Source organism: Oncorhynchus kisutch, linkage group LG9 (genome assembly GCF_002021735.2).
Source record: "Oncorhynchus kisutch isolate 150728-3 linkage group LG9, Okis_V2, whole genome shotgun sequence".
NCBI classification, from domain to species: Eukaryota; Metazoa; Chordata; class Actinopteri; order Salmoniformes; family Salmonidae; genus Oncorhynchus; species Oncorhynchus kisutch.
Window position 1 is genome coordinate 17,863,791 of NC_034182.2, and position 22,895 is coordinate 17,886,685.

The window sequence follows — 22,895 nt, forward strand, 5'->3', positions numbered from 1 at the left end:
TCGGTTTGGCTACCAAAAACCCCCGAAAATTCAGTCATCAAAACGCCGAACTTTTTCCCAAATTAACTCCACAATATCGACTGAAACATGGTAAACGTTGTTTAGAATCAATCCTCAAGGTGTTTTTCACATATCTCTTCGATGATATATCGTTCGTGGAAGTGTGTGTTCTCTTGTGAATCTCATGGGAAAATGCCTCCAGTTGAAGATAACGCACCAATTTAGACAAAGGACACCGGGCGGACCCCTGGTAAATGTAGTCTCTTATGGCCAATGGTATGCCTACAAATACGTCACAATGCTGCAGACAACTTGGGGAAACGACAGAAAGGGCAGGCTCATTCCTGGCGCACTCACAGCCATATAAGGAGACAATGGAAAACAGAGCCTCAAAAATTCTGCTCATTTCCTGTTTGAAGTTTCATCTTGGTTTCGCCTGTAGCATGAGTTCTGTGGCACTCACAGATAATATCTTTGCAGTTTTGGAAACGTCAGAGTGTTTTCTTTCCAAAGATGTCAATTATATGCATAGTCAAGCATATTTTTGTGACAAAATATTGCGCTTAAAACGGGCACATTTTTTTATCCATAAATTAAAAGAGCGCCCCCTATATCCAAGAAGTTAAGTCAGATTTTGAGTTAAGTCAGATTTTCTTCAAGTACATAAAGGTGTTCCAAAGGGATCAGTATTTGAACCTGTTCTTTTTACGATTTACATAAATGCGAATGGTCAAAAATTGTGATCTTCATTTGTATGCAGATGACACTATTACCTATACAATTGCTCAGACTGCTGATTTAGCTGTGTCAAGATTACAGTCTGATTTTGCAGCTGTTCAGGAAGCCTTTACGAATGTAAAGCTTGTACTTAATACAGGCAAAACTAAATACATTCTGTTTTAAAAGTCTTGTAAAAGTATCTGTTGGGTTGCATCTTCACTCAAATCAAATCAAATGTTATTGGTCACATACACGTGTTTAGCAGATGTTATTGCAGGTGTAGCGAAATGCTTGTGCTTCTAGCTCTGACAGTGCAGTAATATCTAACAAGTAATATCTAACAGTTTCACAACATATACCCAAAATGCATGTAAATCTAAGTAAGGAATGGATAAAAAATATATATACATGTATGTCAGAGCGGCATTGGACTAACATACAGTGGCATAGTAGTACAGTATATATACATATGAGATGGGTGATGCAATATTAACAAACAATTAAAGTGACTAAGAATCCGTAGAATAGCACTGTACTCTATACTGTACATATGAAATGGGTGATGCAATATGTAAACACAATTTAAAAGTGACTAAGATCTGTTTTGCCACCAAGTACTAAGTCATGTTTTGCAGAGGGGTCAAATACTTATTTCCCTCATTAAAATGCAAATCAATTTATAACATTTTTGACATGTGTTTTTCTGGATTTTTTTGTTGTTATTCTGTCTCTCACTGTTCAAATTAACCTACCATTAAAATTATAGACTGATCATTTCTTTGTCAGTGGGCAAATGTACAAAATCAGCAGGGGATCAAGTACTTTTTCCCCTCACTGTATTTGTGTGTGTGCTGATGTGACTGTTGTTCCCAGGGCATGTTTGTGAAAGAGACCTAGGTCTCAATGTGTCGCCCTGGTTAAACAAAAGTTAAATATATATATTTTTTAATTCACAGCTACACAAACACAGCTACTCACACAGCCTCACAGAAAGAGACGCACACACAGTTAAATACACACATAGCTACACACTCCATCTGACCTTGTATCCGTTCTCCTTGGCGAAGCTGAGAATGACTTCTCTACGTTCTATAGTAGTGTTGGTGGCATCAAACACCTGAGGGCATGTACATCATACTGCTTCATACTAGTTCATCTAAATTCAAACTGGTTCAAATAGATCACAGGTGTTAAACTCGTTCCTTTAAGCCCTCCATGGAATGAGTTTGGCACCCCTGATATACACCATACTGGTTCATACAGTATAATGTAGGTTCATATACATCATAGTGCTTAATATATATCAGTGATGGGCAACTGGCATTTTGTAGGTCTGCTGATAATCCCCCCGATGACAATTTTTTTTACCCAGTCGAGGTCTCAACTCACTGTTGAGCATTACAATAGGTGCAATTTCCAAATTTGTTTGTGCATCAAGCATTTTTTCTCAATGACTGACTCAATGAGTCACTCAATTAGTAAGCATTTTTTTTTAGATTGGTAAGTTAGTCTAGCAAGCTATCTAAACTTGAAGTAATCATTGTCGAATTACTGAATGTAAAATAAAAAACGGAAAATATTTCTCTCCAGACAAAAAATGTGTGCAAAATGTGTAGAATCACAGGAAATTTGCTGTAAAGCTAGAGGGGGGCCGCTAAAATGTTTTGCTTGCAAGGAGGGGTGGGACCCCCAACAAAATTTAACTTAGGATCCACACAAGCAATGTACACATTGCATGTGTGGGTATGGATGTCAGTACGCAGACCCGCTAACCACTGCGACCCCTTATGATGAGTTCAGAGTTTTTGTGACCCCCACCCCCATCAAAGTTGCCCATCCCTGATATAGGGTTAGGGTTAGGGTTAGGGTTAGGGTTAGGGTTAGTATTGGTATTGCTGGTATTGCTTTATACTAGTTCATACAGTATGTATTCGTATAGGTTCATATACATTGGAGTTTGGAATGATTGAAACCCTTGTTAAAGATGAGCAAAGATTACTGTATAAAATCGAATAATGTTGGTCTCCCCTAAGATCTCCCCTAATGTGTTCTCCATTCTCATAAAACATTTTAGAAAAAGGCTCAGTGCCGTTATCCTTGCAAGGTCAGGTATTAAAATGTATTGAACACAGGGGTTCCAATCATTTTGACCCCTACCTTTTTGTAAAAATATACATTACTTGGTAAACCATATCTCTGTCTCTGAGGGATTGTATTAGCATAAAACAATATAGTTTCCCCATTTTGTTGTGCATACAATATAGCTCAGTATTTTAATAATATATTTTATACAGTAATTTTTGTTCATGCTTATCAAGGATGTCAATCATTTTTGACCACATTGTAGGTTCATGAAGATCCCATATTGCTTCATAGGATTCCATGGTTGTTACTCACTGCCACCTGTCCTTGTTCCTGCATGAAGTAGGCACACACATCCTTCAGAGCCGCAATGGCACAGGCCCTACACACCCGCACGCACGAGCACAGACACAAACAGTGAGCTTGCATCATACTCTTAGGACAGACTAATTCATATTCAAACAGGCTGTCTGGTCGGTTCATACTCATAACAGGCTCTCATTAGTTTATACTCTAATAACAGGCTTTGTGATTGGTTCATACTTGCGTATCTTCATGGCCTCTTGGTTGTCAGGTCTAAAGAACTCATAGCTCTTATAGGACTGGGTCGCATCCCGCCGGTATTGACCTACATTAAAGACTGGAGAGGACAGGACCACACACACACACACACACACACACACACACACACACACACACACACACACACACACACACACACTTTATGTTGTGTTCTTTTTAACCATTATTTCAATCAGGTAGGTTGACTGAGAACACATTCTCATTTTCAGCAATGACTTGGAGAATACTTACAGGGGAGAAGTGGGGGGATGAATGAGCCAATTGGAAGCTGAGGATGATTAGGTGGCTATGATGGTATAAGGGCTAGATTGGGAATTTAGCCAGGACACCAGTTTTTATTTTATTTTACCTTTATTTTACTAGGCAAGTCAGTTAAGAACAAAGTCTTATTTTCAATGACGGCCTAGGAACAGTGGGTTAACTGCCTGTTCAAGGGCAGAACGACAGATTTTGTACCTTGTCAGCTCGGGGATTTGAACTTGCAGCCTTTCGGTTACTAGTCCAATGCTCTAACCACTAGGCTACACTGTTGGCAGTGTTTAACACCCCTATGGGGTGTGCCATGGGATCTTTAGTGATCACAGAGTCAAGACACCCGTTTAACATCCCATCTGAAAGACTGCACCCTACACACGGTAATGTCCCCAATCACTGCCCTGGGGCATTGGAATATTTTTGGGGGGACCAGAGGAAAGAGTAGCTCCTACTGGCCCTCCAAAACAACTTCCATCCAGGGACTGACCAACCCTGCTTAGCGACAGAGGCAAGTGGGATGCAGGGTGGTGTTCTGCTGGTATGCTGCTGTGGTGGTTTGTTGTGATGTGATGTGTTGTGGTAACTTTAGATGGAACTCCTATCCAGTTTAGGTATTTAGTTAACGTGTTGTGTTGTCTTGTGCTGTGCTGTGTTGTGTTGTTTTGTCTTGTGGTGTGTGGTCTTGTGCTGTGTTGTCTTGTTTGGTGTTGGGTTGTAATTGTGTTGTGTGATGTGGTATTGTGTTGTTTTGTCTTGTGTGATATTTTGATGTGTTATCGTACCTTCAGTTGGAACTCTTATCCATTTGAGATATCTGGTCAACATCTTGTGTTGTATAGTGGTGTGTTGTGCTCTGCTGTGTTGGGTTGTTTTGTGTTGTGTTGTCCTGTGCTGTGTTGTGTGGTCTTGTCAAATCAAATCGTATTTGCCACATGCTCCGAATACAATAGGTGTGGACCTTAAAGGGAAATGGTTACTTACAAGTCCTTAACCAACAATGCAGTTTGAAGAAAAATAAATGTTTAAGTAAAAAATAGATAAGTAAAAAATAGAGTGCAGCAGTTAAAAATTAAAGAGCAGCAGTTAAGTAACAGTAGCGAGGCTATATACAGGGGGTACCGGTACAGAGTCAATGTGCCTGGGCACAGGTTAGTCGAGGTAATTGAGGTAATATGTACATGTAGGTGGAGTTAAAGTGTCTATGCATAGATGATAAACAGAGAGTAGTAGCAGCGTCAAAGAGGGGGTGCAATGCAAATAGTCTGAGTAGCCATTTGATTAGCTGTTCAGGAGTCTTATGGCTTGGGGGTAGGAGCTGTTAAGAAGCCTTTTGGACCTAAACTTGGCACTTCTGTTGTGTTGTCTTGTGTTGAATTGTGTTGTGTGATATTTTGTTCTTGTGTGGTATTGTGTTGTTTTGTCTTGTGTTGTGTAGTGTTGTTTTGTCTTGTATTGTGTTGTTGTACCTTCAGTTGGAACTCCTATATAGTTGAGGTATCTGGTTAAATGTTTGTGTTGTCTTCTGTTTTGTTGTGTTGTCTTGTATTGTATTGTGTTGTGTTGTCTAGTCTTGTGGTGTGTTGCCTTGTGGTGTGTTGTGGTACCTTTAGTTGGAACTCCTATTCAATTGAGGTATTTGGTTTAACGTGTTGGGTGACATTGTATTGTGTTGTGTGGTATTGGGGTGTGTTGTGTTGCGGTACCATTAGTTGGAATTTCTTTTCAGTGGAGGTAGCTGTTTTTATTTAATTGGTTGCTATAGAGTCCCAGTCAAATGTTTGGACACACCTAATCATTCAAGGGTTTTTCTAAACATATCGAATCATGTAGTAACCAAAAAAGTGTTAAACAAATAAAAATATATTTTATATTTGAATTCTTCAAAGTAGCTACCCTTTGCCTTGATGACAGCTTTGCACACTCTTAGCATTCTCTCAACCAGCTTCATGAGGAATGCTTCTCCTATAGTCTTGAAGGAGTTCCCACATGCGCTGAGCACTTATTGGCTGCTTTTCCTTCACGCTGCGGTTCAACTTATCCCAAACCATCTCAATTGGGTCCAGGTCGGGTTGATTGTAGAGGCCAGGTCATCTGATGCAGCACTCCATCAATCATCTTATTGGTCAAATAGCCCTTTCACATCCTGGAGGTGCGTTGGGTCATTGTACTGTTGAAAAACAAATGATAGTCCCACTAAGTGCAAACCAGATGGGATGGCATATCACTGAAGAATGCTGTGGTAGACAAGCTGGCTAAGTGTGCCTTGAATTCAGTGTCACCAGAAAAGCACCCCCACACCATCACACCTCCTCCTCCATGCTTCACGGTGGGAACCACACATGCGGAGATCATCCATTCACCTACTCTGCGTCTCACAAAGACACTGCGGTTGGAACCAAAAATGTCAAATTTGGATTCATCAGACCAAAGGACAGATTTACACCAATCTAATGTCTATTGCTCGTGTTTTTTGGCCCAAGCAAGTCTCTTCTTATTATTGGTGTCCTTTAGTAGTGTTTTTTTGCAGTAATTTAACCATGAAGGCCTGATTCATGCAGTCTCCCCTGAACAGTTGATGTTGAGATGTGTCTGTTATTTGAACGTATTTGAACTCTGTTATTTGGGCTGCAATCTGAGGTGTAATTCTAATGAACTGATCCTATGCAGCAGAGGTAACACTGGGTCTTCCTTTCCTGTGGCAGACCTCATGAGATCCAGTTTCATCATAATGTTTTTGGGACTACACTTGAATAAACTTTTAAAGTTCTTGTAATTTTTTGGATTAACTGACCTTCGTGTCTTGATGGACTGTTGTTCCTCTTTGTTTATATGAGCTGTTCTTGCCATAATATGGACTTGGTCTTTTTCCAAATAGGACTATCTTCTGTAGACCATCCCTACCTTGTCACAGCACAACTGAATGGCTCAAAAACATTCAGAAGGAAGAAATTCCACAAAATTTACTTTTTAACAAGTCACACCAAATGCATTCCAGGTGACTACCTCATGAAGCTTGAAGCTGGTTGAGAGAATGCCAAGAGTGTGTAAAGTTGTCATCAAGGCAAAGGGTGGCTAATTTGTTTTGTTTAACACTTTTTTTGGTTACTACATGATTCCGTATGTGTTATTTCATCGATTCACTATTCACTATTATTCTAAAATGTAAAAATAAAGACCCTTGAATGACCGGCAGGCCACCCGTCCTCTCGGATCCCTGTTCTGCCCGAGAACAAAAGCATGTCCAATGCTCTCACCTCTATTTTCTTTATATATAGCTATTAAAAACTACATGTATTAAAAAATCTTGTGTACCTTCATTTCCATTATTAACAATTAACATAATTAATAATAATGTTGACAGTTCATGCAAAGTATTGTTATCTATAACCAGGAGATTGTCATTGCATTACATTTTTTAAATGATTTTAGAAAACAATTATTGTGATTAATCCTGTATTGTTCCTAACATCCTTACCCCCTAGCAACAGATGTGGGAGACACCCACCACACACACACACACACACACACACACACACACATACACACACATCATGGTTCCACCTGTGACTGGAGGGCAGCAGAGACCATCTTAGAGACATTAACGACACTCAGGTGTGTCCAATTTACTCATTATTATATCCCCGTTAAGAGGTGTATTTTCTGTTGTCTTTTGCATAAGCTTGAATTGTTAACAGTGTGCTTTCGTTTCCAGAGTGAGTTTGAGACTTAGTGTTTGTTGTTTTTTCAAGTGTACTCTGGTCCTACGGCTACCGTTTTTCAGTAAAGTATAATGTTTATCCTTAACTTCTTTGGGATAGGGGGCGGTATTTTGACGTCCGGATGAAAAGCGTGCCCAAAGTAAACGCCTGCTACTCAGGCCCAGAAGCTAGGATATGCATATCTTTGGTAGATTTGAATAGAAAACACTCTAAAGTTCCTAAAACTGTTCAAATCATGTCTGTGTATAACAGAACCAAAATGGCAGGCGAAACCCAGAGGACAAACCATAAAAATAAAAATAAATCAGCATACCACTGATTTCAATGCCTGGCACTTTTATAATAGGGCGAAATGGTCCCCGATTGCAGTTCCTAGGGCTTCCACCAGATGTCATCCGTCTTTAGAAAGAGTTTCAGGCTGGTTGTTGGAAAAAGGAGGGAGAAGTTGTAGTTTGCGGCTCCCATTTTGGCTGTAGTGTTTCCAAGCGCATGGCCGAGAGAGTGCAGTGTTTTTTTTATCTCCGGTAAAGACAATAATGATTCTCCATCTAAAATGTTATCGTTTATTTGCGTTTTATAAAAATCGATTGACTTGTTTGGATAAATTTATTGGTAACGTTTGGGATTAATTTTGTATGCGTTTTGAAGGAGGGAAACCGAGTGGATTATTAACTGAAGCGCGCCAGCTAAACTGAGTTTTTATTTATATAAAGAAATCAAATCAAATCAAATCAAAATCAAATCAAATTAAAACACATGGTTAGCAGATGTTAGTGCGAGTGTAGCGAAATGCTTGTGCTTCTAGTTCCAACAATGCAGTAATAACCAACAAGTAATCTGGCTAACAATTCCAAAACTACTACCTTGTAGACACAAGTGTAAGGGGATGAAGAATATGTACATAAAGATATATGAATGAGTGATGGTACAGAGCGGCATAGGCAAGATACAGTAGATGGTATTGAGTGCAGTATATACATATGAGATGAGTATGTAAACATTTATCAAACAAAAAGACCCTTTATAATGTAACTGGGACATTTTGGAGTGCCAACAGAAGAAGATCTTCAAAGGTAAGGCATATATTATAGCGCTATTTCTGACTTTCGTGTTGCAACTCCCTGGTTGAAAATGATTTGTTATGCATTTGTGTGCTGGACGCTGTCCTCAGATAATCGCATGGTTTGCTTTCACCGTAAAGCCTTTTTGAAATCTGACACCTTGGCTGGATTAACTTCTCTAGGGTAGGGGGCAGTATTTTGACATCCGGATGAAAAGCGTGCCCAAAGTAAACTGCCTGTTATTCGGGCCCAGAGGCTAAGATATGCCTATAATTGGTAGATTTGGATAGACACCACTCTAAAGTTTCCAAAACTGTAAAAATAATGTCTGAGTATAACAGAACTGATATGGCAGAAAACCTGAAAGAAATCAATCCAGGAAGTGGGATTATTTTTAGGTTTGTAATTTTCCATAGACTGCCAATACAGATTCCAATGAATTAGGACTTAAACTGCACTTCCTATGGCTTCCACTAGATGTCAACAGTCTTTAGAAATTGTTTCAGGTTGTACTCTGAAAAATGAGGGAGTAAGACCAATCTGAATGAGTGGACACTGCAGTGACCGAGAGCACACCTTTCTTGTTTTCCTTTTATATTGACAAAGCTTTGTCCAGTTGAAATGTTATTGATTATTATGACTAAAAACAACCTGAGGATTGATTATAAATATCGTTTGAAATGTTTCTACGAACTTTACTGATACTTTTCAGATTTTTTTGTCTGCCTGTTGTGACTGCATTTGAGCCTGTGGATTACTGAAGAAAACGCGCAAACAAAACTGAGGTTTTTGGATATTTATCGACCATTTATTGAGTAAATGGGAGTCTTGCGAGTGCAACCATATCAAGATCATCAAAGGTTAGTGATTCATTTTATCTCTATTTCTGACTTTTGTGACAACTACTACTTGGCTGGTAACTGTTGGTAATGATTTGTCCGCTGGGTGCTGTCCTCAAATAATCGCATGTTTTGCTTTCGCCGTACAGCCTTTTTGAAATCTGACACAGCGGTTGAAGTTAATCTTGAACTTCTTGGTGACAGGGGGCAGTATTTTCACGTCCGTATCATATGCATGCCCAAATTCAACTGTCTGCTACTCTTCCCCAGAAGATAAGATATGCATATTATTAGTAGATTTGGATAGAAAATACTTTGAAGTTTCTAAAACTGTTTGAATCATGTCTGTGAGTATAACAGAACCTATTTAGCAGGCGAAACCCCGAGGACAAACCATTCAAATAAAAAGAAATTGAGGTCACTCTCTTATCAATGGGTTTTCATTGGGAATCCAGATTTCTAAGGGACCTTCCTGCAGTTCCTATCGCTTCCACTGGATGTCAACAGTCTTTAGAAATTGGTTGAGGTTTTTCCTTTGTATAATGAAGAAGTACGGCCCTCTTGAACGAGGGTCACTTGAAGTGTACTGTTATGATAGAGGCGTGTGACCAGAAAGCTAGCTACAGTTCGTTTTACTCCTGTATTGAACACAGATCATCCCGTCTTCAATTTGATCAATTATTTATGTAAAAAAATACCTAAAGTTGTATTACAAAAGTAGTTTGAAATGTTTTGGCAAAGTTTACACGTAACTTTTTTGATATTTTGTAGTCACGTTGCGCAAGTTGGAACCAGTGTTTTTCTGGATCAAACGCGCCAAATAAATTGACATTTTGGATATGTATCGACAGAATTAATCAAACAAAAGGACCATTTGTGATGTTTATGGGACATATTGGAGTGCCAACAAAAGAAGATCATCAAAGGTAAGGCATGAATTATATTTTTATTTCTGCGTTTTGTGTTGCGCCTGCAGTGTTGAAATATGCTTTTCGCTCCTGGTTTACGGAGATGCTATCCTCAGATAATAGCATCGTTTGCTCACGCCGAAAAGCCTTTTTGAAATCTGACATGTTGGCTGGATTCACAACAGGTGTAGCTTTAATTTGCTGTCTTGCATGTGTGATTTAATGAAAATTTGATTCTTATAGTAATTTATTTGAATTTGGCACTTTTACATTTTCCCTGGCTTTTGGCTAGGTGTCCCACATATCCCAGAGAGGTTAAGCCGATGTATAACACTTGTATGTTTTATGAATTTGTAATATGAGTATATCTGTTTTTGAATTTGGCGCTCTGCATGTTCACTGGATGTTGATATGGTGGGACGATACCATCCCACATATCCTAGAGAAGTTAACAAGAAGTTAATCTTAATTTTGATTTATAACACACATATTTAAATATTTGAATTTAGTGTATTTAAATTTCTCGCTCTGCAATTTCACTGGATATTGGCCAGGTGAGACGCTACCGTCAAACGTACCCTAGAGAGGTTAAGGTTGAGGAGGTCACCAACTTTTCCCATCTTACTCAACCAGGTCCGGAAGTTCCGTCAATTTTTACAGGCAGTGCCTCTCACGGTCCTAACCCGCAAGTATCAAACCCATCTTTGCTGGACTTCTGAGGATGACAGAGCATTCATGGAGCTGATCTTCCAGGAAGTCATCAAACGAAGTGTGTTGGACATTCGGTTTCCGTTTTATAAAATAAAAAATGTATGGTCATTTTTCTGCTGTCCTGGTAAATCCCACAAGAGGGCTAATGGAATCATATTGCAAATGTACAAAACATCCCTAATCACGACGTGGCCTTTTCTCCTAAATGGAAAAGACGTTGAAAACACAACCTGGTGAGCATAGGTTTGGCATAATGGGCAGTTGGCCCCGAACAAGATGGGGTCGAGGCCTCAAAGGTTTTTGAGTTATGGCCATTTTTCTGGGATTAAAGGTCAAAAATGAACCTACGGTGTCATTTATCTATCGTCATTTAAGAGAAATCGTACAATGTCAAATTGGTGAAGTTTTTTACAGATCCAGTTGCAGAGTGTTCAGACAAAAAGGTCTGATCTTTTCAAAACGTCATATGTGTTATTAGGCAACCCTCATGAACTGTAAATCAGTCATTTCTACAGACAGATGTCAAAGAAAAGCTCTCACACACACACACACACAGCAAGGATGGAGTAACAAAGTGCGGTGCTTAAAGACATGAAATGGCATTACCATAATCTCTAGGCTGTGCCGAGTTCAACGAGATGCCCCTCTTGACCGTAGCTTGCTCGGTCAAAGCGCAGCGACCATGAGAAAAAGTAGGCCCAAAATGAAGCCTGGCCCTAAATTTCATTTGCTTTTGGGTGACAGTGGGAGATCCTTTATGGTGAGAAGAACAATTTAACCTCAGGAACGTTCCTGAGGTCCTCCCGATCTGTGCAAGCCTATCCTTGACCGTGTGGCATTAACCCTTCACAGTTAAAAGAAGGTATTTACATCAAACAGTTTTCAATGACTTCTCTCCCCATAGGAATACATTGCCTGCTCCCCTAAGTTCAGCCTGAAGCCTAATGTGGGTTATGAATGTCTTATGAAACTGTCTTCGATGACAATCCATCAGGCCACTATGAGGTCTACCTGTGTTGATTCTATGCTTCCGGAAGTGGTGAAAATCACCCTAAAAGTTTTTTTCCATAACAAACCAGCAGTTTGTGATAAATAGTGCATTTAACCCTGTTTAAATCAGTCAGTTCTTAATGTAAACACTTAAAACTCAGGATTCTGTAAAGACATTTACTTATAGCTTCCTGTGCCAACCGGAAGTGCCTTAAATGGTGTCATAGGGGCTGTTTCGAAAGGTTAAAAAGGTCAGATCTTATCATAACTTCATATGTGTGATTAAGCAACCCCCATGAACTGTAAATCAGTCATGTCTCCCATAAAATTTCAAAGAAAAACTCAGACACACACAGCTAGGACAGAGGTGCGTAGAGACAGACAGTGCCTGCAATAGTTAACTAGGTTCGAACTAAAAAATAATCGTCAGACCTAAAGTTCTGAAACTTTAGAAACCTGTTCTTGACCTCAGGTTGATGGTGCGTGGTGAGTTGCGTAGCTCTAGAAGGTTCTCGTACCGAGAAACAGCCTCGTACATTTGCAACATCTTCAATTCACTTTGACCATTACAAAAATTATGACATTTTGAAATGTCCCAGAGTCGCAAGTCTAAGTGCACTGAAACCGTCTCGGCCCATAGAGACGGACCCTAACGTTTCTGTCTGATAGCTCATTCAAGGACCCCGTAGCAAGGAATGGAAAAAGTGGATTTTCAGCACCATTATGGTCTTGCTCGGGCACCGAATGACCTATCAAGCCGAAACTCGGGATCCGGGGTCGCCTCACATTGGCCTTACCACATAATGTCAGAACTGGACCCGCAGCTAGAACGTAACTATGTGTTTCACATTTTTATTATGTTTTAAACTAACGTCACTGTGAATTATGGGCCTGCTCTGAAATATGTGATAGTTTGCTTCTAAACGTGTTGGAAAAAGTTGGTGTGGTGTCACTTTGTATCAGTTTGGTGTCAGAATGACATCTAATTGACTGATGGACGGTGACTTGCTGGCTGACTTTTGTCCATTTGCAATATGTTTAAACAGTGCCATCACCAAAATGACATTCTGAAATCAACACCAACGAGCGATGGAGAAGAACCAGAAACACTGCCCGGCCATCCCGAGTTCATCGTACCAGTCAATTTCGCATTTCTGCAGTATTTTTGAGCATGACAAATTCGTGATGGTAAATGCCAATCTAAACATATCGCAAACGCACAGTGCATTTGCAATATGATTCAACAGTGAAAAAGCATCATCAAATGGACATGATGAAATCAACACAACGAGCGATGGAGAGGAACCACTATCACTGCCCGGCCATCCCGAGTTCATCAGGCCAGTCAATTTTGCATTTCTGCAGGATTTTTGAGCATGACAAATTTGTGATGGTAAATGCACATTGAAACATATTGCAAATGCACAGCTGTGCACCTGGTGATTGGAACGGGTGCCATTACGGGGTAGCAAGGGGTCCACGGTTGGGTAGGGAGCACCCCCCACCCGTGCCCATCCAATAGGGGGCACCCCTAATCATTTTGGACATTTCCAAAAAATCGTTAAAAAACAACAGTCCCACTTCTCCCTCATCATACATGACAAATAGACCATCTAGGTTGATTCATGGCTTAACATAGTGCTATATACCATTTTGTCAGTATAAATGCCTTTTGGACATGGTTCACTGACTTTTGGGTTTGTAAACCGACTTCCATTGATCGTACATGGCAAATGGACATAACATCCTGATTTGGCACTTTCAAATCTTTCATATTGCATTTGGACATTTCTTATGGCATTTGGCATTTGACTTTTGACTTTGACTTCCTATGAAATCATATTGCAAATGGACAAAACATATGCCTTATGCACAAGTAAAAAAAAAAAAAATACAAAATACGACTAAACTATGTTGTACAGTTCTTATACATGTGTAATTGACACAAAAATCGAAAGAATTTTGAAAAACGGTCCAGAAAGCACTTTTTTTAAGGGGGTGATACGTTTTTGAAAAAAAATTCAATTTTCCAACATTTTACTCTTGGGTCTTGGGACTTGTTAAATTTGCAATATAAAAAATTGCGGTGGAGCGCACTTGCCATCTGTATTTTTGCCATCTGCCATCTGTATTTTTGCAGTGTTACACTTGGCATTTGCCATATGGCATTTGCAATCAACTTTGAATGAAACAATGCTGAATTTAGTGGTATTGGACACCGTGTATATGTTCTGTACGGTGCCAATATGTTCCCATTCATTTTTGTACATTTCAGGGGGGTGTTCCCTTACACAATGGAAGGAGGACGACAAGAAACTGCAGCCATCCACCTATATCGCCGAGCGGTTCTCACCAGCAGAACGCAACTACGATGTAGGCAACCGGGAGTATTGGCAGTTAAGTGGACCCTTGAGGGGTGGAGACACTGGTTGGAATGGGCACCTCATCCTTTCGTGATCTGGACGGACCATAAGAACTTGGTCTCCATTCAAGAAGCCAAGAGGTTGCACGATCACCAGGCTATGTGGGTTCTGTTTTTTAACATATTCGATTTCACACTAGCCTATCGCCCGGGATCCAAGAACCAAAAGCAGACACCCTGTCCCACCAACACAATGTCTCTAACGGGGAGAGGGACTCCAAGCTCATCATCCTTAGCTTCCGCATTGTGGCCCCTGTGATATGGAGTTTGGGACCAGCCGGACCTGGTCCCACCTGTCCATAAACTTTACCACAGGGTTACCTCCATCCCAAGGGCTTACCACTATCCTGGTGGTCAGTTCCCCAAGGCAGCCCATTTCATTGCCTTCCCCAAGTTGCCCTCAGCGAAGGATACCGCTGATCTCATGATTACCCATGTCTTTCGACTACACGGACTTCCCTACATAAGGGACGCATGAAAATCATCAGCAGGGTAGCCTAGTGGTTAGAGCATTGGACTAGTAACCGGAAGGTTGCAAGTTCAATTCCCCGAGCTGACAAGGTACAAATCTGTCGTTCTGCCCCTGAACAGGCAGTTAACCCACTGTTCCTAGGCCATCATTGAAAATAAGAATTTGTTCTTAACTGACTTGCCTAGTTAAATAAAGGTTAAAAAAAAAAAATTGGGCAAATGGATGGTCCCTAACTAGATATCCGCAGGTGCTATTTAAAATATAGGCCGACAGCCTCAGGTCATCCCCCACCCAAGGCCTGGTCTTCCAGGAAGTCAAAAAGGAACGTTTCCAAGACACTTGGTTTCCAAGATATACATGTATTTATTTTTAGATTTTTTTCTACTCTACCGGAAAATTCCACCAGATGGTGACTGACTGTATATGGCAAATTTACATTCATAACCAAATGGACATGGCCATTTCTTGTAAATGGAACAGACTTCAAAGATGAATAATCACAAGACTAGGTGCATTAAAACCTCCTCGGTCCATAGAGATGGACCATACACGTTTCAGTCCGATAGCCCTTTTAGCAACACCTGAAAAAGTGGATTTTCAGCACTAATTAAGGTCGCTGCTCGGGCTCCAAAAGACCTATTGAGCCGAAACTCGTTATTTAGTGTCGCCTCAGCTAGACCTACACATAATGTCAGAACTGGACCCGGAGCTGGAGCTGGAACGTGTTATAAGTTTTTATTATGGTTTTAACAGAAGGCGCTGTGATTTTTGGGCCGGCTCTGAAATATGTGATAGCTGGCTTCTAAACGAGTTGGACAAAGTGGGTTTGGTGTCAGTATGTATCAGTTTGGTGTAAGTATGACATCTTATTCTTATTCACTTAATTGACTTAATTGTCTGACTGTCCATTTCCAATATGTTTTAACAGTGATTTACCATCACCAAATGGACAGGCTGAAATCAACACTCAAAGTGTTGGCAAATGGCATCACCGTAGTCTCTAGGTTGTGCCAAGTTCAACAAGGTGCCCCACTTGAATGTAGCTCACTCGGTCTGACCGCAGCGACCGTGCAAAAAGTAGGCCTGGAATGACGCCTGACTATTAGATATTTAGACATGCTTTTGACATATTAGGGCCTCTGGGTCACATAGATACACGCCATTTTTGAATGGGATCATCGGGAGGAGGTTGGGGTAGATAAGCCACAGAGTTATTCTAGCTGCGCTCGCCGGTTCATATAGTTTGACACATGCATGTGTCAAAATATATGAGGATAACAAGGATGACATGGGTTTACAGGTTATGCTCTAACTCTGCTTCTGTGCAGGCAATTTTCAAAATGTATTTTCCACATGTTCAGGGTCACATGTACCTCTACAGATCAACATGAAAAGATTGAAGGGTCCCCTTCATATCCTAAAGAGGAAATATGAACTTTACCATCAAATAAGGATGAAATCAACAAATGGGCAGGCTAAAATCATCACTGAAAGGGAAACAAATTACATCACCATAGGCTCTAGGCCGTGCCGAGTTCAACGAGGTGCCCCACTTGACCATAGCTCATGGTCAGACCTAAATTTGAGGTGCTTTTGGGTGACAGAGGTAGAACTGTTGAGGTTAGACACACAATTCAACCTTAGGAACATTCCTAAGACTACCCCCGACCATGTGGAATTAACCCACCACAGTGAAAACAGGGAGTATTTATTCTAACAGTTGACATTGACATCTCTCCCAATAGGAATTGCCTGCTGCCCTAACTTCAACCTGATGACTATGTGGGTTAAGGTTGCCATATCAATCTGTCTTCAATTACAATCCATCAAGCCACTAAGGATTACATGTGTTGATTTGAAACTTCCTGGAGTAACCGGCAGTTGTTAAATTTATCTCCCCCCAAAAAATATATTTAACTACAGTTAGTGAAAACACTGCATTCAACTCTCTGTAAGTCAGTAAAGACTTGAAACTCAGGATTCTGTACAAGGGTGTCTCAAGGAGGATATGTATTTACTCTTAAATTCGGGTCTTAGGGGCAGTGTCTATTTCCAAAAAGTTTAAACAGTTTAAACAGGGATTTACCATCACCAAATGGACAGGCTGAAATTAACACCAACACCATGGTAAATGCCCATAGTAAAGTATTGCTAATGGACAGTGTACATTTCCAATACATTTAATTAGGAAATTAGGTGATGACCTAATGGGCAGGCTGAAATCAACACAAACGAGCTATGGAGAGGAAATCAACACAAACTATCACTGCTAGGCCATCCCGAGTTCAACGAGCAATTTCAGGCATTTCAGAAATATATTAGAGCATGTCTAATTTGTGACGGTAAATTCCCATTGTACTGTATTGCTAATGGACAGTGTCCAATACACATAATACATTACCAGTCTTAACATGTTATACTGCAGATGGAGTGTCCATTGCCAATATATTGCTATTGGACAGTATCCCTTACACATATGCTATATTGTCAGTGTGAACATGCTTTTCTGCAAGTCGACAGTATCTATTGACAACGTACGTATATCGATAAGGACTTCCTATTATGAAATGGACATGCGGAATCAGCACCAACAAGAAATTCTGACTTCCTATGACTTCCTGTGAACAAACATGACAAATAAACCTTCTAGGTTAAGTCAGGGTTTAACATAGTGATATATACATAATTTGGTGAGTATATAGGCCATCTCGACATTATAAATGCCATTTGCACATGGTTCACTGACGTTTGCGTTCGGAAGCCGACTTCCTATGGTCATACATGGCAAATTGACACAACATTCTGATTAAGTACTTTCAATATTTATATTTCCTTTGCAATTTGGACATGGTTCTGTTACTATGGTGTTTGGAACCTTACTTCCTATGATCATCTATGGTAAATGGACAAAACATAGGCCTTATGGACAAACTCTCATAAAATAAAACAAATCTATGTCCATACGGTTTCTACATATGCATAATTGATCCATAGCGCATTTTTTACGAGGTTTTAAAATTGATAAAATATTGAAGATTTTACCCTTGAGACCTAACTTTCAGTCCATTTCACATATGACATCCTACTGTGGAGCGCGCTCGCCACCTTTTGGATTTTTGGTTTATAACACGTGACATTTGACATGTTCCACTTGCAATATGTTTGACCAACTGCCACCCAATTGAGTGGTATTTGCAATTGTGTATACGGTTGGCTCAATGCCAATAAGATGCCATTCATTTTTGTCGCACAGTATTGGAAAACCTTCTGCTCCCTGTTGGGGGCATAGGTGATTCTCTCCTCGGGATTCCACCCACAGTAGAATGGGTAAATGGAGGGGGCCAACCAGGAGCTGGAAAAGTTCCTCCGCTGTTCCGTCTCCAGCCAGGCCAGCAAATGGAGAAAGTTCCTCATATGGGTGGAGTATGCTCACAACACACTGCGGAACTCATCCACTGGACTGTTGCCTTTAGAATGAGGGTTTGGCCCCCCCGTTTCCATAACAAGAGGCTGAAACTGGGGTGCCATCAGCCGAGGCGTTCATTTGACGAGGTCGCAACACCTGGATCAGTGCGCGATCCTCCTTGCTCCGCTCCTCTGCCCGACACCAAGCCCAGGAAAGCCAGCACCGAAGGCCTCTTCGGCTCCTCCGACCGGGTCAATGGGTGTGGCTGTCCACCCGTGATATTCCCTTAAAGGTGGACTTGCAGAAGCTCGCACCACGGTACATAGGATCATTCAAGATCCTGAGTCACATCAACCCGGTCAAGGTTGTCTCAACCTTCCCAGGTCTATGAGGGTCTGTCCATCCTTCCATGCCTCCCGTCTCAAGTTAGTAATGACCAGTCCCTTCTCTCCCCCTACACCTGCCCCTCCGCCCCCTGTTGATGGTCGCCCGGCCTACACTGTCCATCGTCTGTTGGATGCCCGTTGGGTCTGAGGTACCCTGCGATGAATGTGGACTGTGAGGGCAAGGCACAGAGGAGCGGGCGTGGGAGGCTGCCCAGAACCTCCTGGATCCAGGACTCTTTTGGGACTTCAACCAACTGCTTGGTGGTTGCCCTGGCTCCGCGGCTGGGTCCGATCCTAGAAGGGGTACTGTCATGGTTCCACCTGTGACCAGAGGGCGGCAGAGGCCGTCCTAGAGACATTAACGGCACTCAGGTGTGTCCAATTTACTCAAGATTTTTTGATTAAAATAAGTGTTTTCTTGTTGTCCTTTGCAGAAGCTTGAATAGTTTACCTTGTGCGTTCGTTTCCTGAGTGAGTTTGAGACTTTGTTGTGTGACGTGTTGTCTTATGGTACATTTAGTTGGAACACCTATCCGGTTGTGGTATCTGGGTAACATGTTGTGGTATTGTGTTGTGTTAAATTGTGTTGTATAGCGGTACCTTTTGTTGAAAATCCTATCCAGTTGAAGTATCTGGTTAATTTTGTGTATGTGGTACCTTTAGTGGGAACTCCTATCCAGTTGAGGTATCTGGTTAACTTTTTGGAGATGTAGGTCTTCCCTCTAGCAGGCAGCCCCACCATCACAATCATGGTAGGAGAGTTAGTGAACTGAGGGACGGTAGCTGAAAAACACACACACACACATACACACACACACAGATGGATTAAAAACTGACATGGCACACACATACACATGTATTGGAGTAATACAAAGATCAAAGAACACACACACACATCAGTTTTAGACATATGGATAGACCACGTAACACACACACACAGACGTACGCACACAACTACACACATAGACATGGCCTTGGTCTTAGGGGTGAACGGCCCTTAGGTCTCTCTCAGAGAGGTACAGTGTTCCATACTGCAAGTCATACCCTGGCCCCAACACACACACACACACACACACACACACACACACACACACACACACACACACACACACACACACACACACACACACACACACACACACACACACACACACACACAATTTGAAACAATATCACATTTCTGTTTGCTACGAGCACCAACCTGTCCTGTACAGGTAATGAACCACACAGAGACAGACCAGTATGTGTGTCTGTTGTTTCCATGTGTATATTTGTGTGTATGTGTGTACTTACACCCTCTACGTCGGTACAGCTTGCTACTCATGGAGGGAATCCAAATCTTCTCTAAAGGGTTCTGAGTTAGCTTGGTCTGCCTCTGAGACATGATTTACAAAACAGTGTCCGTATGTAAGCGAGAGAGAGACAGGGGAGAGCAAGATGGAGAGAGAGAGTAGCCTGGAGAGAAACAAGGTGTATGACACAGTTTGAGAAACTGTCTGTGTGGGTCACCTCATGATGGGAGCGGCTTAACTCTCTGTGTGTGTGTGTGTGTGTGTGTGTGTGTGTGTGTGTGTGTGTGTGTGTGTGTGTGTGTGTGTGTGTGTGTGTGTGTGTGGTATCGGTACTTGCTCCTCCTCTCCAAGTGGGGTTATACAGATGGGTGGGCTACTTCCCGAGTGGGAGGAGCTAGAGTACCAGGGCTTTATAGCACTGGAAGGAGTAGAACAGATATTCACCAAACACTCTGAGCTACCCAACCACAACCACTATAACAGTCACTAAATGTTGTGGGAATGTCAGGTCTACTCATGATACTAATTATCTGATTCTGTAATTGTCTGATTCTCTAATTCTCCAATTCTTTAATTCTCTATTTGCCTCGTTCCACAAAATGAAGTGACATTCTCCACATTTTCACCATCATATTTGCATGTTTCCAATTCATGATACATTTCTGTATGTGTTTGCCATTAATCCTCTGTCAAGTGTGTGTTCCCCCTCTACAGGCCAATGGAGAACACAGTTAAAAGGCATACATGTTCCAAGGCCTACTGGGAGTGACTGGAATGGCAGGACACAGTCTTTTGACCATACCAGACCATGTTTACCATGCTGTTTGCTTCTTTAGTTTAATGATCAGAATTATTTTTGGTAGAAATCTATACATTTCTGTATCCAAAAGAGCGACAAATAAATGTATTATTATTTTTCAACTTGAATCAAACTCTGGACATTGGATTTGTATGTGTCAAGACTAACATTTCACCACTCTCCATGGTGCCTAAAGCACTAGAATGGAAATTGTATTGGGATAATTATATTGTACAATTTAGCCACTACACTTAGTCAAAAGACTCCGCTGGAAAATACTAAGTTGGAATTGAAAAACAGGATTGTGTGAAAGACTATGATTGATAATGTCCAAAGCTACACTGTCACATCAACTCCTGCTCCCTCCTGCCAGCGCTCGACGTTGCCGGTCTACTGGCAACCTTCATCACCTCCCTGATTTACTCCTCCTTTATCTAGCACCCCGTTATTGTCACTCATCAGGCAGTATTGTTTCTGTTTTATGTTCAGACGCTACGCTTGTGCATGTATGCGTTCTGTTTGTTCTTATTAAACTCACCGACTGCACCTGCTTCCTCACTCCCTGCATGTTCATTACAGAATACTGCCTCAGAGAATGGAAGCATAAGCCAACCGAGACATCTCCAAGATGGTCGGCAAACAGGGGGACCTACTTCACCAACACCACGACCAGCTGGCTCACCTGGGGACGGTTATGGATGAGGTCCTCCGTGATCTTCAATGTCTAGATCTTCCTCAAAGGGTGTCACTCCCAAAGAGCGGGGGAACTTCTACCATGAGTCAACCCAGAGAGTCTGTTGGATGCCCGTTGGGTCATCCAGGCACCTGTACACAAAGTTGGCCTCCCGTGGCTCCAACGCCATGACCCCACCATCTCCTGGTCGAGGATGGAGATCATACCCGGATATTGGAAGACCTGCTTTCCCTTACCCTGTGGTTCAATGTCAGTTGAAAGTCCTGTGGTTTTCTCCAAGACCCGCGCCACCTGTCTCGCTCCTCATCATCCCTGGGACTGTACCATCGACCTGCTAACAGACTCTACCCCCTGTTGGTGGCTGTAGCCAAGGCTATGGAGGAGTACATCCAGGAGGCTCTCCAAGATTCAATCATATTTATTTATAAAGCCCTTTTTACATCAGCAGATGTCACAAAGTACCATACAGAAACCCAGCCTAAAACCCCAAACAGCAAGCAACGCAGATGTAGAAGTACAGTGGCTAGGAAAAACTCCCAACAAAGGCAGGAACCTAGGAAGAAGCCTAGAGAGGAACCAGGCTCTGAGGAGTGCCAGTCTTTTTCTGGCTGTGCCGGGTGGAGAGTATGGCCAAGATGTTCAAACGTTCATAGATGACAGGGTTTCATCCTACCAGCCGCCTCCCCTGCGTCAGCAGGTTTCTTCTTCATGGCCGAGAGGGGGGGGGGGGGTCTTTATCCATGTATTGACTCTACAGAGGTCTCAATACCATCACCACCAAGTACCGCTACCCTTTCTCATTTGTGCCAGCCTCCATTGAACAGCTCTGCAGTGCCTGTTTTTTAAATATTTTTTATAAGAAGCTGGACCTGAAGATTGCCTACAATTTGATTCGCATCCGGGAGGGGGATGAATGGAAGACAGCCTTCAGCATAATGTCTGGGCACTACAATGTCTGGGCACTATGAGTTATGCCTTATGGATTAGCCAATGTCTTAAGTAGGATTATTTCTTCCAGGACTGATGGAAGTCCACTACAGTATGTACTGTAAATTAAGGGAGCTCTCAAATTAAATAAGGCCGGGCCAATTTAGTTTGTTTTTACGCAACGGTATGAATATTTGTTAGTGGTTTTTCACAGTTGAGAGAGGATGTACTGTATGTACCTTAAAGGGCACACAAATATAATTTTCTGAAGTTTTTATTTTATGATCTTTGATTAAAACTATTTTGATAAACTTAATGTAAACCTTGTACACAAGATATATGAAATGTTTTAAATGTTTTTAAATAATTAGTCTGAGGTAAAGGGAAAGGAAATGGAGAGAAATGTTCACGCGAAGAGGTTGAATGGCCTCTGACCTCTGTTCGGACTTTCTGGTGAGGCCTGATCACCTTCACTAGAGAGCCTAGAAACATTGGTTAAGATGTATATATAAACACTCATAATTACAACAAAGTGTATAGTTAATATGTGTGATTCGGACCACGAGAAGGATAGACATGTCTTTAGTCTATTTTTCTATTCCTTGAACTAATTTATGAGATACAATTATT

The 22,895-nt window shown here is 41.4% G+C and overlaps 1 protein-coding gene across 1 annotated transcript in view; it reads right to left on the bottom strand.

Moving 5' to 3' along the window:
• Positions 1-20,061, bottom strand: part of LOC109896835 (6-phosphofructo-2-kinase/fructose-2,6-bisphosphatase) — a 50,281-nt gene extending 30,220 nt beyond the window's left edge. Inside the window, exons 1-5 of the mRNA XM_031832040.1 lie at positions 19,847-20,061; positions 19,211-19,336; positions 3,346-3,442; positions 3,118-3,184; positions 1,763-1,837 (exon numbers count right to left, since the gene is read on the bottom strand). Coding sequence (XP_031687900.1) covers positions 1,763-1,837; positions 3,118-3,184; positions 3,346-3,442; positions 19,211-19,336; positions 19,847-19,937 — 456 coding nt within the window. The 5' untranslated portion in view covers positions 19,938-20,061. The remainder of the gene's footprint in view (positions 1-1,762; positions 1,838-3,117; positions 3,185-3,345; positions 3,443-19,210; positions 19,337-19,846) is intronic.
• Positions 20,062-22,895: the final 2,834 nt, after the last annotated feature.